Source organism: Ostrinia nubilalis, chromosome 18, assembly GCF_963855985.1.
Source record: "Ostrinia nubilalis chromosome 18, ilOstNubi1.1, whole genome shotgun sequence".
NCBI lineage: Eukaryota > Metazoa > Arthropoda > Insecta > Lepidoptera > Crambidae > Ostrinia > Ostrinia nubilalis.
In genome coordinates, this window is record NC_087105.1 from 2,378,710 (window position 1) to 2,393,599 (window position 14,890).

The 14,890-nt window shown below is 37.6% G+C and overlaps 1 protein-coding gene across 1 annotated transcript in view; it reads left to right on the plus strand.

The window, feature by feature from the left end:
* The first annotated feature begins 7,553 nt into the window (after nucleotides 1–7,553).
* Nucleotides 7,554–14,890, plus strand: part of LOC135080803 (sodium/calcium exchanger Calx) — a 142,570-nt gene continuing 135,233 nt past the window's right edge. The window contains exon 1 of the mRNA XM_063975526.1: nucleotides 7,554–9,391. Coding sequence (XP_063831596.1) covers nucleotides 7,554–9,391 — 1,838 coding nt within the window. The remainder of the gene's footprint in view (nucleotides 9,392–14,890) is intronic.

The following is a 14,890-nucleotide window of genomic DNA, read 5'->3' on the forward strand; positions in this document are numbered from 1 at the left end:
GTTTGTTTCGCAAATTTTCGCAAATGTTTGACTTTTATATTTTTTACACGATTGATGCAACCACAAAGTTAAAAAAAGTCTGTTTAATATGAAAATCGTGTGATTATTTTCATTATTCAAACCTCAGGATAGAGTTCCGAATTAAGTTATTCGTACATAATTATGCTAATTGTGAAAGTTTTAGGCCCGATAAATTTCCTTTTTTGTCACCGCGCAGCGTTCCTACCTTTGTGAATTTAAAACCTAATTTACGCAAAAATTATGACGTAAATGTTATGCTACCTTTGATTTTATTTTTTTATTAGGCTCACAGCACAACCAATGCATAAACTGAAGCAAAATAAGTGTAAAACCCAAGAGGCGTCCGTTAGCGAAAATAAGAAGTTGTTTGCAATCCATTAGAGGCTGTCGACGAGTAATTAGGTGGGGTTAGAAATATTCCCCTTAATGGGGGAATAAAATGTTAGTTTCCGCCGACACTTTAGCGTTATCGACGGATTTATAATATAGTCTGATCGATGTAATTTGATGAACCAAAACCTGTACAACGTGGATGCTTTTAGCAGTGTTACGTTGTCAATTTTGGGGGATTTTTCCAAGTTAAACATTACGTAGGTATCTATTTATTATTATAAGGATATTTTTTTAACTGACTATGTCCGCTATGAGCTATTATGGCATGGTGACGTTCAGTAGAGGTATAAAAAAGTTATGCACTAATATAAATCTTCTTTAAATACAGACTTGAGAATCGTAACATAAAAGAAAGATTATAAAAAAGTTTAAACGACTTAACTTGAAAAGATAATGGCATAAGTACTTAAACATTTATTATTTCCTTAAAAATGCATACATTTTCGTATAATTTTCTTTCTTCTGCGGCTTCTATTGAAAAGGGTCGTTGACACTGGTCAATAAAAAAACTAGTCAATAATTGATATAGTTTTCAATAAGCTGCAAAAAAGCATTCTTCCACTGACCAGTTCGGAAAGTCAATGGATTCTTTCGCGTGAGAGCCAAGAAAAAAAATTAAATAGACAAAAAATATAATTTTATAGCAATATGAAAACTTACTACTACTTTACTTCATTCTAACTATGAATGAAGTAAGTTGACTCTTGGATTTATTGGTTAAAATATATATTATTATAATGGTGACATCTACCCAGTTTTGACTTTATTAATACAAGTTGACGGGCATACAAACTTACGTAAATCTAAGTCAATTTGAGTCAATCGACAACTAATATGAGACATCAACTAACCTACATACAAACTTTAGATAGGGAATTCCCAATTGAGCGTTTGTCTGGCAGGTATGGCATTGATTTAATGGTCTCGAAAATTTACATAATTATGTAATTGCTTCTATTGAACAGTAAAATTTATGTTATTAGTTTACAAGTTTCTGTTAAAATATATTTTAGTAGCTTTGAGAAAAATACTAGTAACTTAGTGAAATGATTTCTTGAACTTTGCCATGCAATGCCATGCAATAGAAGAGTTGCGTTTTGAAAGCTTCCAAAAAGTACCTATGCCTTATGACATCTTTATTTACATTAAACAGATGTTTTTACAACTAAAGCAAAGTTTTATGAACTACCTAATAGGGTTCATCCACATTATTATTATTTACTAATGGAATTAAGATTATACTTGATTGGTGCATGGCCTGCATTTTGCCTGCATTCTAAATTAGGAGGAATTCGAATATCGAGCCGACATTCCCTCCATTGCAATGTAGTGTCCATTCTGAGAATGCGCTTGCTCTAACAAAGTAATAGGTAGATGGGAAGTTCTCCGAAGTTTTAGACCTATCCGTCCCTGTCACTCGTTGCGAGAAGAGAGAGTGATGGATAGATCCGTAAATACGGTAAAGACTTTAGTGAGTGAGTAGCCACACAGGTCTTACATTACGACTTAGAAGATAGTACTGTCCAAAGTAGAATCAGATTTATCGATTATTGTCCACAACAGAGTTGATGGCAAAATAAAGGGTGTGAACTAAGTAGGTTTAATGTAGGTACCACATGAACTGTGACTACTAGTGAGGTACAGACCTCGTCACAAAGCATTGTGGTATCTAAAGCAGACGTACGAGTAAAAGTTGGTGTTTTACAACAAATACGTGTAGGTGTTACAGTCTAAACTCATACTGATATTGACCAAGAGTATCAGTCAAAATCACTTTTGATTGATTGATTTTTGCAGTCATAAGTGGTTTTGACCGATTATGAGTTTTAACTGTAAGATAAGTATAGCTTAATATGTTGTTAAGCTATATTTTTCTACTAATAGTCTTTCTTACACGAATGTCACCGAATTAATAAAAATAATGAGTCTCGCTGATAAATAGGGATCTGTCTTGCTTTTGTTTTCGACAAGCCCAAGAAAAATATATCAGAGGAAACCGTTATCCCGGCGACAACGGAACGACGCTGCTAAATTAATCACATTTAGTGCTGTCCGAAGTATCGATAGCTTTTTGATTTATCGTAATTGTATACCGACGTCACTTTTATTTAATAGAGCTTCGTGCGGCTTGACGGGTAATGTATTGTGCATCTAAACCTTCCTCTTTAATTACTCTACCCAAAGTAAAATGCAGTTTAAAGCTTTAGATAGAGTGATTCAAGTAATATAATGAAATGTAGTTTAAAAGATGTAAGCACACAGACGGATTGAGTTTTTTTTTATCCAAAAAAACGAGGAAACTCTTCTTTTATACTAAACTAGTGGCCGCCCGCGACTTCGTACACGTGGATCCCGTTTTACCCCCTTAGGGGTGGAGTTTCGTAAAATCCTTTCTTAGCGGATGCCTACGTCATAACATTTTCCTGCATGCCAAATTTCAGCCCGATCTGTCCAGTGGTTTGGGCTGTGCGATGATAGAGCACTATGTCAGTCTGTCAATCAGTCAATCAGTCACCTTTCAGTTATATGTATATTTAGATAAAGATGACACATTCCATTTATGTACAAATGCTCTGAGCCCGAACCTGTCTTAATTTGGCTAACGCAATTTATATATTTTTTTTTGAGATAATTAATGACAAGCTTTATATTGTTTATCGATAAGACACTGAAATATCTTTAGACATTCCTGACTCTCCTGTCAGTCAGTTGGTTAATTACAACAATGTCATTTCAAGCAATTAGGCGTGATGACATTGTTTCGGTGTATTATGACCTTACCTAACATATTCTGCGTTTGCTGAAACAATTATTATGATGAGCATTGTAACTGAAAGGTCATCATTAATATTGGTGGCTTCAATTTGTTAGTAAGAGAACTTCTATTTAGCAGTGTGGTGAAGAATATTGGATCTGAATTAGTTACAATAACAATCTTTTTTGTTATTTTTTGTAAGATAGAGTCGCTCGTAACAAATTTAGACATTACAAGACATTAAAGATGTTTGAAGTCTATCCTTCGGCATCGTGTATAAGTAGATGTTGAGACTTGATGGCCAGGCCCCCTACTAGGTGGACCGACGATCTGGTGAAGGTAATTGGACGCGGGCAGCATAGGACCGGTCATTATAGAAAACTTTGGAGCAAGCCTTTGTCCAGCAGTGGACGTCATTTGGCTGAAACGAATGAACGAACGATAAGACAGTAGATTTTTGATAGATCCTCTGGATATGGCTTATTGTCCTCTGAAGTACATAATGGATCTTAAAATTGTAGTATACTTATGCATAATTACAAAATAGTCTTGTGACTCTACATAGCATGGGTATCATCATTTGACTACCGAAACTAAGCGACCGAAAGTAAATACCGCTGTTAAAAGCAATTCACATGGGAGGCATCTTGCATTTTTAGATAGTATCTTTGGGGAGTCATTTTGTACCCAGAGGCATAGATGTCAAACTTTTAAAACCTTTTGCGGCAGGGGATAAAATCTCCGAAAAACGACACCATATCCAAATTGTGAAAGTTTTAAACTGCAATATGATACGTTTGGAAAAACCCCGTGGCGCTAATGGCCAAGGAAGCCGCAAAAGAGAAAATGAATTTTTATGAACGCCATTTCCTAAAAAGGTTTCGGCGAAATCGTGAAATATATACAGAATTAGTTATTTCTTTTCATTAAACAAATGGCGTGGGTTTCTGTTTATTTATTCTTTGCTATTTGTCAGTACTATGTAGAATGTAGATGGTATAGTCTACGCCTAGTGGTTAAGAATTCGAGGCTTGATAAATGGAGAGCCTGGGTTCGATTCGTATGTGGGAAATAAATATTGAAAAAAAAAAACGGCTGAACAAATAATACGAAAATAATAATTACTTATTTTCTTTGAGATTTTATGTTAGACTCAAACGAAACGACTATTTTTTCATCTTTTTAGGATCGGACATAGTTTTTTACATGGTACAATATAATTTAACAGACTATTTCTACATTTTAAACTTTCATGTTGCATTTTTTACTACAAATTATCTCTATAACGGGAATTGGCAACAAAACACTTTTATAAAATTAAAAAGGTATTTTCGACTCGGTTGTACGAGTCATAGTCGCGGGCAGACTGAAGTCCCATTATAGTGATAATTTATTTGTACATTACTGTATGTACCATTATCTTCTTCTATAATATAAAAATGAATCGCAAAATGTGTTGGTAAGCGCATAACTCAACAACGCCTGGACCAATTTTACCAATTCTTTTTTTTAAATGTTTGTTGAAGTCCAAGGATGGTTTTTACAGCGAGAAAAGTTTGAATAATTTCCGGGTAAACCCTAAAAAACTCGAAACTTCACCCCTAAGGGTAAAACGGGGTCCACGCGTACGAAGTCGCGGGCGGCCGCTAGTTATTAAATAAAAGTCTCCATATCCTGCCGTAGTCGACCACAGCACATTAAACTACACATATTTGTTGAAAAATCGATGGTATTATTAAAATTAGACAAGATGCCAGTATTTAGCTGGATGTCCTATTATCAGTACAAAGGCAGGTTCCCCAGATTGTCTTAGTTTCAGCACAGGACGCCTGCCGTCTCTTCTGGGCTGTTGGACAAGATCCAACTCCCAAGGCTGCAGTAGCTTTAATAAAATTGAAAATACATTTTTAATCGTACCAAGTTAGGGCTAAAATTCTTTGTCTGGTTCCTTAACTGCTACTACATCTGGTTTTTGTAGCATTTCTTTAATTTAAAAACTATTTCCATCATTTTACGAAAACCTTAATCGAGTTTTGCGTTTATTATTGACTAGCTTTGGCCCATAGTTTCTTCACCCGTGTGAAGTTTGTCTCTCACAGAAAAAACATCAGAAACTGTGTGTCCTTTTGAAAAAGTGAGATAAAACTATACATATACTTGTGTTTTTTGCTGGGTCTTAGGCTGAGTTGCACCAGCTAACTTTAACGGTAACTATGACGATAACCGTTGCTTTTTGTATGGAGTTTGACAGGTTTTTGACGTTTGTCAAAGTAAAAGTAAGATGGTGCAACCCAGCCTTAAACTACTCGTATCTCTAGTATAACTAATGCTCCAACTCAACGTTCAAAGGCCAAAGACAAGTCACGCGACCCATGACAGTTCACGGAATCTGTCATTTCCCTATGATCGCGCCGGCGATGGCGATCTGCACGCGTTGGTGTGGTTGAAGCATAAATTTCATCTAAATCAGTTCAGTGGTTGAAGCGTGAAAAGTTAATAGACACGTACGTACTACCTACGATCACAGTATATTTGTGCAATCGAAAAATAACTACCTACATGTTTATACGGAAAAGTTCCATGAAAGTACAATGTTTTCCAAAGATAATTGCATGTAAGAAGTTGCAAGAGGAAAAGTTTGATAACCAAACATTGTAGGGGTTCCAACTTCAGGCCTGTTTGCATTTTTAAGGCTCTCTAGTAAAAAAGTTTGATTCTCTCAGTTATAAAATACAAAATTGTTTTATCTGTTGTCCTGGGTTAGTTAGAACTTTCGGTTCTCGGTGTTCCAGAGGGCACCGGTAGTTCTGTTCCTATGTATTTAGTCTTTAATTACAAACATTATTCATCAATATTTATAAACCCATCTAGCGTGGGAAGTGTAGGTCGAATTCTTTATTTGCCTAAGGTAATTTAGTGAGGGTCGTGCTTTGATATTTTTTAAATACCAATTGATATAACTGGTGTACTCTATCATCAGCTACTTCATGGATTAATATGACATAAGCTGAAAACAATCTCATTGCAGACTGCATACCTAACAGACTTTTCCGTTAATTCTTGTCATAGTCTAAAAACACCTTAATTAATATCAGAGTAAATACAAATGAGTAGGTCATCTTCATAAAAACGCACAAAACTCGGGGCAACTCACCGCTAATCAACGCTAAATTTTGTCAGTGTGTGCGTGCGCGCCGCATACGTATTGGCACGCGCTCACATACAAACCGCGCTCGGGCGTTTCTATGAAGATGACCTACTCATTTGTATTTACTCTGTCAATATTCTGTTATAAACTTAGTTCTTAAAAGTTGACCTGAAAATCTCGGTCGAGCTGTCAAGTCGAGGTTACACCAGCAATTAGCGAACTTTGAAGTTCGTGTCGGCATCTCAGGATAGCGGCGTAAAAACGCTAAGCACCCGGATGCCTCAGCCGAAATTTTAATAAAGGTCATAGCACACTTATATACCTGGAAAGGGATCAGGGGGAAGCTAGGCGAGGCGGTTACGGTACGGATAAGTGTGCGTTGTACGGAGATTCATACAAAGAATACTGACCGCTTCGAGTTGATACAGTTACGATCAGTTTCCGGGTTGATAAGTGTGCTTTGTCCTGAATAATTTAATATGATTGTGTTATGGGTGCTAGCTTAACGGATATACTACATAACATACTTTTTAAATACTTACATATTACATAGGAAAACCGAGACCCGTCACAGAAATTAAAATTCATCATTTAAATCCGGGCCGGGAATCAAACCCGGGATCTCCGTCTAGTCCGTTTAGAACCACTACCTACACCAAACGGCCGACCTAATTTTGTAAAAAACCTTTGCACCCGGATGCCTAAGCCGAAAGTTTAATAAGTCGAAAGCTAATACTTTCCTCCCAAGTTTACGGGGCGCTTCGGTGATAAAACCCCATGGAGTACGTGCGAGGTTTTCCAGTAGAGCCGGATTTAGAAGGGTGCTTCTATAAATGTTGGGCTACAATTAGACAGAGGCGCCTATTTGTGACACAAATAAAGGTAAGTTTCCTCTGTGCTTAATTAAATAGTAGATATTGGAGGAAACTGCAAAAAGGTGGACGATTTTGAAGCTTTCGAAGTCTTGTTAAATTCACTTCGCGTTTTTCTTTTAACTTTTTCAGTGTCTTTGTATTTAAGTAAAAACTAGACACCTTAAAATATAAATTATCATCGATGAGTGATGCACAAACAATAACCTCCTTATTTAGAAAAATTGATTGACACAGACGTGTTAGGGATTTTTGCTAGTTCTTTTAAAAATATAAAGTTCTTTTACCAAATTAATGTTTCACTTAGACAAAACAGTTTTTAGTCAAACAATGTTATAAATACTGTAGGTAGACCTACATTGTAATGAATAAGGGGAACGCAACCATAGGGGTTAAGCGTGTGACTCACCGAATCTACTGCAAGCGATTCCACTACACGCGGCCGCTGGAAGCCTCCGCGGCGGGGGGACCGAGTCGCGCCGCTCAGTCGGGCGCCGGCTACGACCAGCGCCGGTCGCACGCATGGGCCGCGGTCCGTGACGGCATGCACGCGCTTGCCGCGCTCGCGGCTTGCTGCGTGGTCGCCCGCGCCGAGCCCGCCGCGCGGCTCGCACCGCGAAACTCCACCCCCTCTCACGTCCTCCAGTGCAGCGATGGACTCGTCCTACCCGCCTGGAAACCCCTCGAAGATGTCCCCACTCTTGAACTCGCTATGCGCGGCGTCATCTACTTCATCTCCCTCATGTATCTTTTCATCGGAGTCTCCATCGTCTCCGACAGATTCATGGCCGCCATTGAAGTCATCACGTCCAGGGAAAAAGAGGTGCGCGTGCGGCGGAACGGAAGCGAGCAAATCGTTGTCGTCCGAGTATGGAACGAAACTGTTGCCAACCTAACCCTCATGGCGTTAGGGTCTAGTGCTCCAGAGATCTTACTCTCAGTTATCGAGATAGCCGGGAAGGACTTCGAAGCTGGTGATCTAGGGCCGGGCACCATCGTCGGCTCCGCTGCTTACAACTTATTCGTCATCATGGCCATATGCGTTGTGGTCATCCCTGATGGAGAAGTGCGCAAGATCAAGCATCTCAGGGTTTTCCTTGTGACTGCAACTTGGTCGATATTCGCGTACGTGTGGCTCTACCTCATCTTAGCAGTGATATCACCCAGCGAAGTAGAAGTTTGGGAGGGAGCTGTGACCTTCCTTTTCTTCCCGGCGACAGTTTTAACAGCATACATTGCGGACCGACGACTTCTAGTCTACAAGTATTTGAAAAAAGGATACCGAGTTAATGAACGCGGAGTCATCGTGGAAGCGGAAGGTGATGGCTCTGTGGAGATGGCATTGAAGCCGAGTGGTGATGATTTCGCATCAGACGATGAGGAGGGCCGTGAGATTGAGAAGTCTCGAAGAGAATACGTGGCAGTTCTTCGAGACTTAAGGAGACAGCATCCGGAAGAAGATCTAGATACTGTGGAGCGAATGGCGCTGGAGACTCTCATGTCTCGCGGTCCGAAGTCCCGAGCATTTTACCGAGTGGCCGCAACAAGGAAAATGACCGGAGGTGGGGATTTCTCGCGAAAAATATCGGAGCGAGCTCAAAGTGATCTGAGTGAAGTGAAAGCTGAATTGCAGAGGCGTGAGTCTGGTTCCCCGTCGATCGAGCCGAAGGGTCCTAACGTCAGATTTGACCCTGATCATTATACTGTGATGGAGAACTGTGGTTCTTTTGAAGTGAGAGTTGTCCGCGGCGGAGACCTAACTGGGGAGATTTCCGTGCAGTATACCACGGAAGATGGCACTGCTGAAGCAGGTTCAGATTATGTGGCTGCTCAAGGGTCTCTGCTATTCAGACATGGCGAGACAGAGAAGACGTTTAGCGTCCAAGTGATCGATGATGACGTGTTTGAAGAAGACGAGCACTTCTACGTGCGTTTGACTTCTCCAAAGAACGCTTCTTTGGCTTCCCCGTCCACGGCGACTGTAGTGATTTTAGACGATGATCATTCCGGTGTGTTTTCGTTCCCCCAACGGGACTTCGAGCTGACCGAGTCAGTGGGGACTTTTGATCTTCGGGTGATGAGAACGGCCGGTGCCAGGGGCAAGGTGCGGATACCGTACTGGACGGAGGACGGCACAGCGAAGAGTGGTGCTCAGTATGAAGCAGCGCAGGGACACATCGTCTTCGAGAACAACGAAACTGAGTGAGTACTTTAGATTTTATAGTTACGTTCCTTCAAAAAGTTGTTTTTACGGCCTAATTTAGATTTAACACGTAGGACGCCATGCGGATCATCGGTGAGCCTCGAAAAGTTAAATTTCTATTGTGTCTAGTGTCTCAATAAATAAATCAATAACTTAAAATATAGTATAAGAAATTACTTGTTTTTGAATCGTGACAGCAAACAGTTATTATTAAACCCATATACAACTACTAATATGAATTGGAAAACGTGTCAATTTTAATGTAATTACTCGAGCCATTTTTATGTATTTGGTTTAGTTTTTAGTACTCGTAGTCTAGGTTAAATTAAAAGTAATTAAGTTGTCCTATTTATCTTTAGGTATAGATATTTAGACACTTTTAATACGTCTCATTAAACTTCGGAGTAAATATAGCTATGAGGAAGAGCTCTTGACTGAATCCTACAACTAGGTCGTTAGACTCGAGGGCCCTTAATATCTTGGCATGCTTCGAATGCAAATAAATAGGAGAGTACTAGTGTTAGTACTGATGTCTAATACCTACGCTTACTTCAATGCAAAACATTATATATTTTTTTAGGGAAATGTTAGTGAGATTCGAGTCAGTCATAGAATTGCCAATTTCTATTTTTTTTGGCGATTATAAAAATACAAATAATTTATTTGTGAAACACAGGTAAGAGCATGGTGTACAAATAAAAGATGATTCTTAAATATTCCTAAATAACATTCCTAAATAACATTAAAATTAAAATATGGGTACATAATTTACTGTAGAGTAACTTTGTAAAGCTCTAAAATTAATGACTATCGTTATAGCTACGGTCTATACGCGATCAACGGTCAAAATATTTACCCACATCCCATGGGCATACTTACTTATGGTGTCAAAGTATAATAGCCCCTATTTGTGTTTAGCTTTTGCAATTTCCATTGGCGTAGCTTTGTATCTCTTTCCTAATTATTTAAATAAAATCATTTTGCTGCAATCTTACATAATTTTATGTGTAAATACAGTCTATAGACCAACATTAATAACTTAAACGATTCCTTTGGTATAAATCCTCGTTAAAACAACTAAAATGATCACTGAAATTAATGAAACGTCAGCTAACTTATTACATTAGTATACATCATTAGTTCTTTCAGGCGATAAATCTCTATATAATAAAGCTTTGCGTGTGATGAAATATTATTCGTTTATACGAATGCATTTACCTTAATTGAGTTGGGTCATACTTTCACGGTTCTCAGAATTTTTCGCTGCTTTCGTCGAACGGAAATTCGGTATTTTTCAGTTGGGCACTTTTGTTGGGGTCGGGTCACAGTGATAATAGCACTGATCGATACTGATTTAATTTTTCAAAGTGATATTTGCTTGAAGTTTGAGAATATTTGTTTTAACCGACTTCAACCAAAAGAGGCGGTTCTCAATTCGGTTGTATTATACTATGAAACTTTTTCGTATTAATGGTATGGAATTCTTTTTTTCACAGAACTGCAAAATTTGTGTAGGCAGGATCTTTTTGTTTCAATATCATTTCTACTACTGTTGTACCTACTAGTTCAAAAGCCAATGACTATTTCTGACAAATAAAGGACAGAAATGAATCTATTTTAAAACTTTCTAACAAATTACTATGGGTATACTTGGAAACGAAGTGACATGGTGGCCCTATTTCAGTAAGAAAGGGCTAACGATTGTTACTTTTCCCTGGGCCAAGGTCAACATTATTAAGTATGATTCTATCGAAGCATTTATTTATTTTACTAGCTTTAGTCCGCAACTTTGCTCGCGTGTATTTAAGTACCTATGTTACAGAAAGTCTTAATCTCATGCTTGCCTTTTCAAAAAACTTTTTTTTAAAGTATAAAATTAACTTTTTACATCAATAACAAGATTTCATCCCCTATTTCACATCCTTTAACTTTAGTTTCCACGTAAAAAAGTCCTTCCCCAGAGTACAAAATCTAAAAATCTCTATATCCGAATTACTCGAAATCCGTTCAGTAGTTTACTCATGAAAATGTCATAAACAGACACTTTTGCATTAATAACAATAGATGGATCAATCAACGAGATATTTCTTTCGTAACAGACTTTAAATATGAAGGTTTCCGTAACAGTCAGATGACGTGATATTAATGCATTCGAAATTCGTTAATAACTACGATTTATTAAAGCGCTGTAGTCGTTATTAAAGCGCTTTACAGTCGTTATGCAGGGGAAGCGAAGCACGTGACTCGGGCTGACTCGGGTGTGGTATTTACAACTATCGCCATTAATATAATATGCCATAAATTGCATACCTACCTATTACTCGTATCCTCTCGCTTGGGCAGCGACGGTGGCGCCGGGGGGATTATGTGACGTAACGTAAACAAAAAAATTACAAATCAGCATAATTTGCAAAACTCAAATATCTTCAAATTGGTACGGGGGCAACCTATGCAACCAGTCGTACTGCAGTTGATAACATTTATAAGTACTTAAATGTTATTCTGAACTTTGTTTGAATAGTGTAATTGATACTACCGTTCTATTCATGTATAAATAAATGAATAAAATAATAAAAATAATTTAGTAGCCTGAACCGTTGACATATTCAGCTGTTTTTTGACTGAATTCACCAAGGTTACATTATTTATTTTATGTTATAGCGATAGCGGCAATTTTGATTGTTAAATATTTACTAATTAATCTACTCTATCGCATTGGAGTAACCAGTAATGTTAGAGATATTAGGATTGTTATTAATGAAATAAATAAATAATTAATCATTAGAGGGAAAAATGTTAACGTGTAATTATAATAATATTTTATACTTAAGCATTTGCACCCGGTATCATCATGTAGAATTTGTATTGTATCATTATTTCATTATTTAATTAAGTTTATTCGTTATCTTTGCACCATAAACGGACGTTGAAGTAGTCAACAGCACATTACAATATTATAATACATTGTTTGTTGCAAAATCATAATCTATTTACAACTATATAAAATGCCACAGTGTTTACCTTATTTCGCCGTAAATCCTTCTACTCTTATTCATATTTCTAAATAACAATTGCTTTAAAAACCTTCAATAACGCTCGTATTCACAAACATTACTATGAGGTCTCGCAGTGCGCGTGGACGCACAGGGTGACACACGAACCAATCACAGATCTCTTTTCCATGCTGTGCGTTCGATTTGCTGCTTCACTTAAGCAAGCATCGTTTGTGAATACGTGCGTAAATAACATAATTATCTTCCGCGATGTATAATCGCATTCAGCCAAGACAGAAACCATGCAAAACTCAAGTCTCAGGTGCATGTTCTTGAAATCGATAAGTTCTCGTACAAGTACACTGAAGCGTTCACGATCATTACCATTACCACTGTAGTGCTTCCTAGCTAGTTTATGGCTAATTTTAGAACGCTTATATTGCGTTTGTTATAAACAAATAGTTGAGAATTACCTACAAGCTGAATTTTTCACAGTGCATATCTGAAACTAAGATAGCGAAACGATCTTAAGGGGACCCCTAACTTAGGAGAACCAAAGGGTCGCGTGATATTTGGTTCCTGTATGTATTCTTCGTTTTGGATCACGTTCTGTAAAAGAAAGTAGATAAATACACTTTGTGAATAGTCAATAAGCACCATATTCCACGAATAGAAGTAATAACATGGATATGTACGGCAAATTAAGGGCAGCTTCAAAACGAAACTAGTAGGTACTTATTATCTTTGATTGCAAAGTATATTTTAATGCTAAGGTAGCTATGACCAGTGGGCCTAGTGTGAGTTTTCATCAAACGCGCTCACTAGTGAAACTGCTCACTGCTCACTTTTAAAAACTAAAACTTTCATACATTTTTTAATGTAAACTCACACTCAGCCCACTGTAAGATACCGTACATCTCCATAGATAAAATTTTGTTGCAAAATCACACCAAATAACGACTACGAGTACCTATTTTGTGATAAATTAACCAACTCTATTATTGACCTCATCATATCACTCCTAGTAATGAAGTACGAGACATTTCACTTGCTCAAAAATTATTGGTACAAATTATGGAACTTGATAGGCGTGATTTGAATGATGCGGACTCTACATTGTGTTTATTGAGTTGCTGGAAAAGAAAGTTTTATTACAACGAACACAGATATCCTTTTTGAATGGCCCTCCAACTAATCGCAAAGTTGTGGCCACCTAATTACCATGTAGGTCGCGTCACAGCCGTGGAAGTCTTAATACAGATCCCCAAAGATCTATAAGGTTTCAGAAGCCGTCAAAGTTGTGATCCTGACCTGGTGGCCCCTCGCTTGTGATAATCTCAGGATAATCCGCCGCTTTATCGCCTTCGATTTGTCGGTTGCTTTATTCATGGATGGATATTGTTTTATTTTGGTTGGCAGTGTTAGAGGGTTTTTTTTAACCACAATGGGGACGCTCTTGGCCTATCTCCTTTCATGGGAAATAATGATTCACACTACAGACGTTTTAATTTCGTTGCACCTTATTAAAATTTCTGTGAGACGATTTATTACTACTTTATCTATAGTAATCTCTACTGTCTACTAATATTATAAAGCTGAAGAGTAATTGTTTGTTTGCTTGAACGCGCTAATCTCAGAAACTACTGGTCCGATTTATAAAAATATGTTTGTGTTGAAAATTTGAAAAGCCCATTTATCGAGGAAGGTTAACATTACCCTACACTATAACGTCTACTAATAAATAAACTAGGAAGGATTCTCTTTTTCAGTATTCTTGTGTTAGGGAATCCCGCTTTTCTATAACAACACTTATTTTAAAAGATAGGTATTGATTAGGCTACAGTTGTCTTGAAAGTAGAAGCGAGCATACTTAAACACTTCATCCACTTGACGAAACAATGCTGAACATTGTTGTTATGATGACAGTTAAAGTTAGGTGGTGGAAGCTAGCCAGGCAGACTTAGAACAAACTCTACCACCAACTAACTAAGTTATCAGATTATAGCAAATTGCTCGGCAAATGTAATAATTTATCTACATAAACAATCAGAAATGACTTTCCTTCAAGTGTCTAGTTAAAAGAAAATCACAAATTCACACCTCCCAAGTCGGTATGTTTGTCAAAATATCTCCATAGTTACCAGTCGAACATTTATCCTATTGCGGATTACATATTTTAGGTATTTTTTGTACACTTCTGTTTGTAATTTGCACTAATTAAATACAGTGTGTACGGAAAAATATATAATTTTCACACGTACGATGGTCACGGGCACAGCTGTTTAAAAAATAATGAGTGTACATAAATCGATGGCGATCGCGACGCCTAGCCTTTAATTAGCGGCAAAAGACTTTTTATAACAAATGACGATCGCTTGGTCTGTGGTTTGCATCGCATACTAGGTACTTGTTAATGCAAGCGTTTGAGGGTTCGAATCATACTGGTGACAATATATTATGATATCTGATGGGTATGATTATTATTTCTCTTTTTTGCGTCGGGGG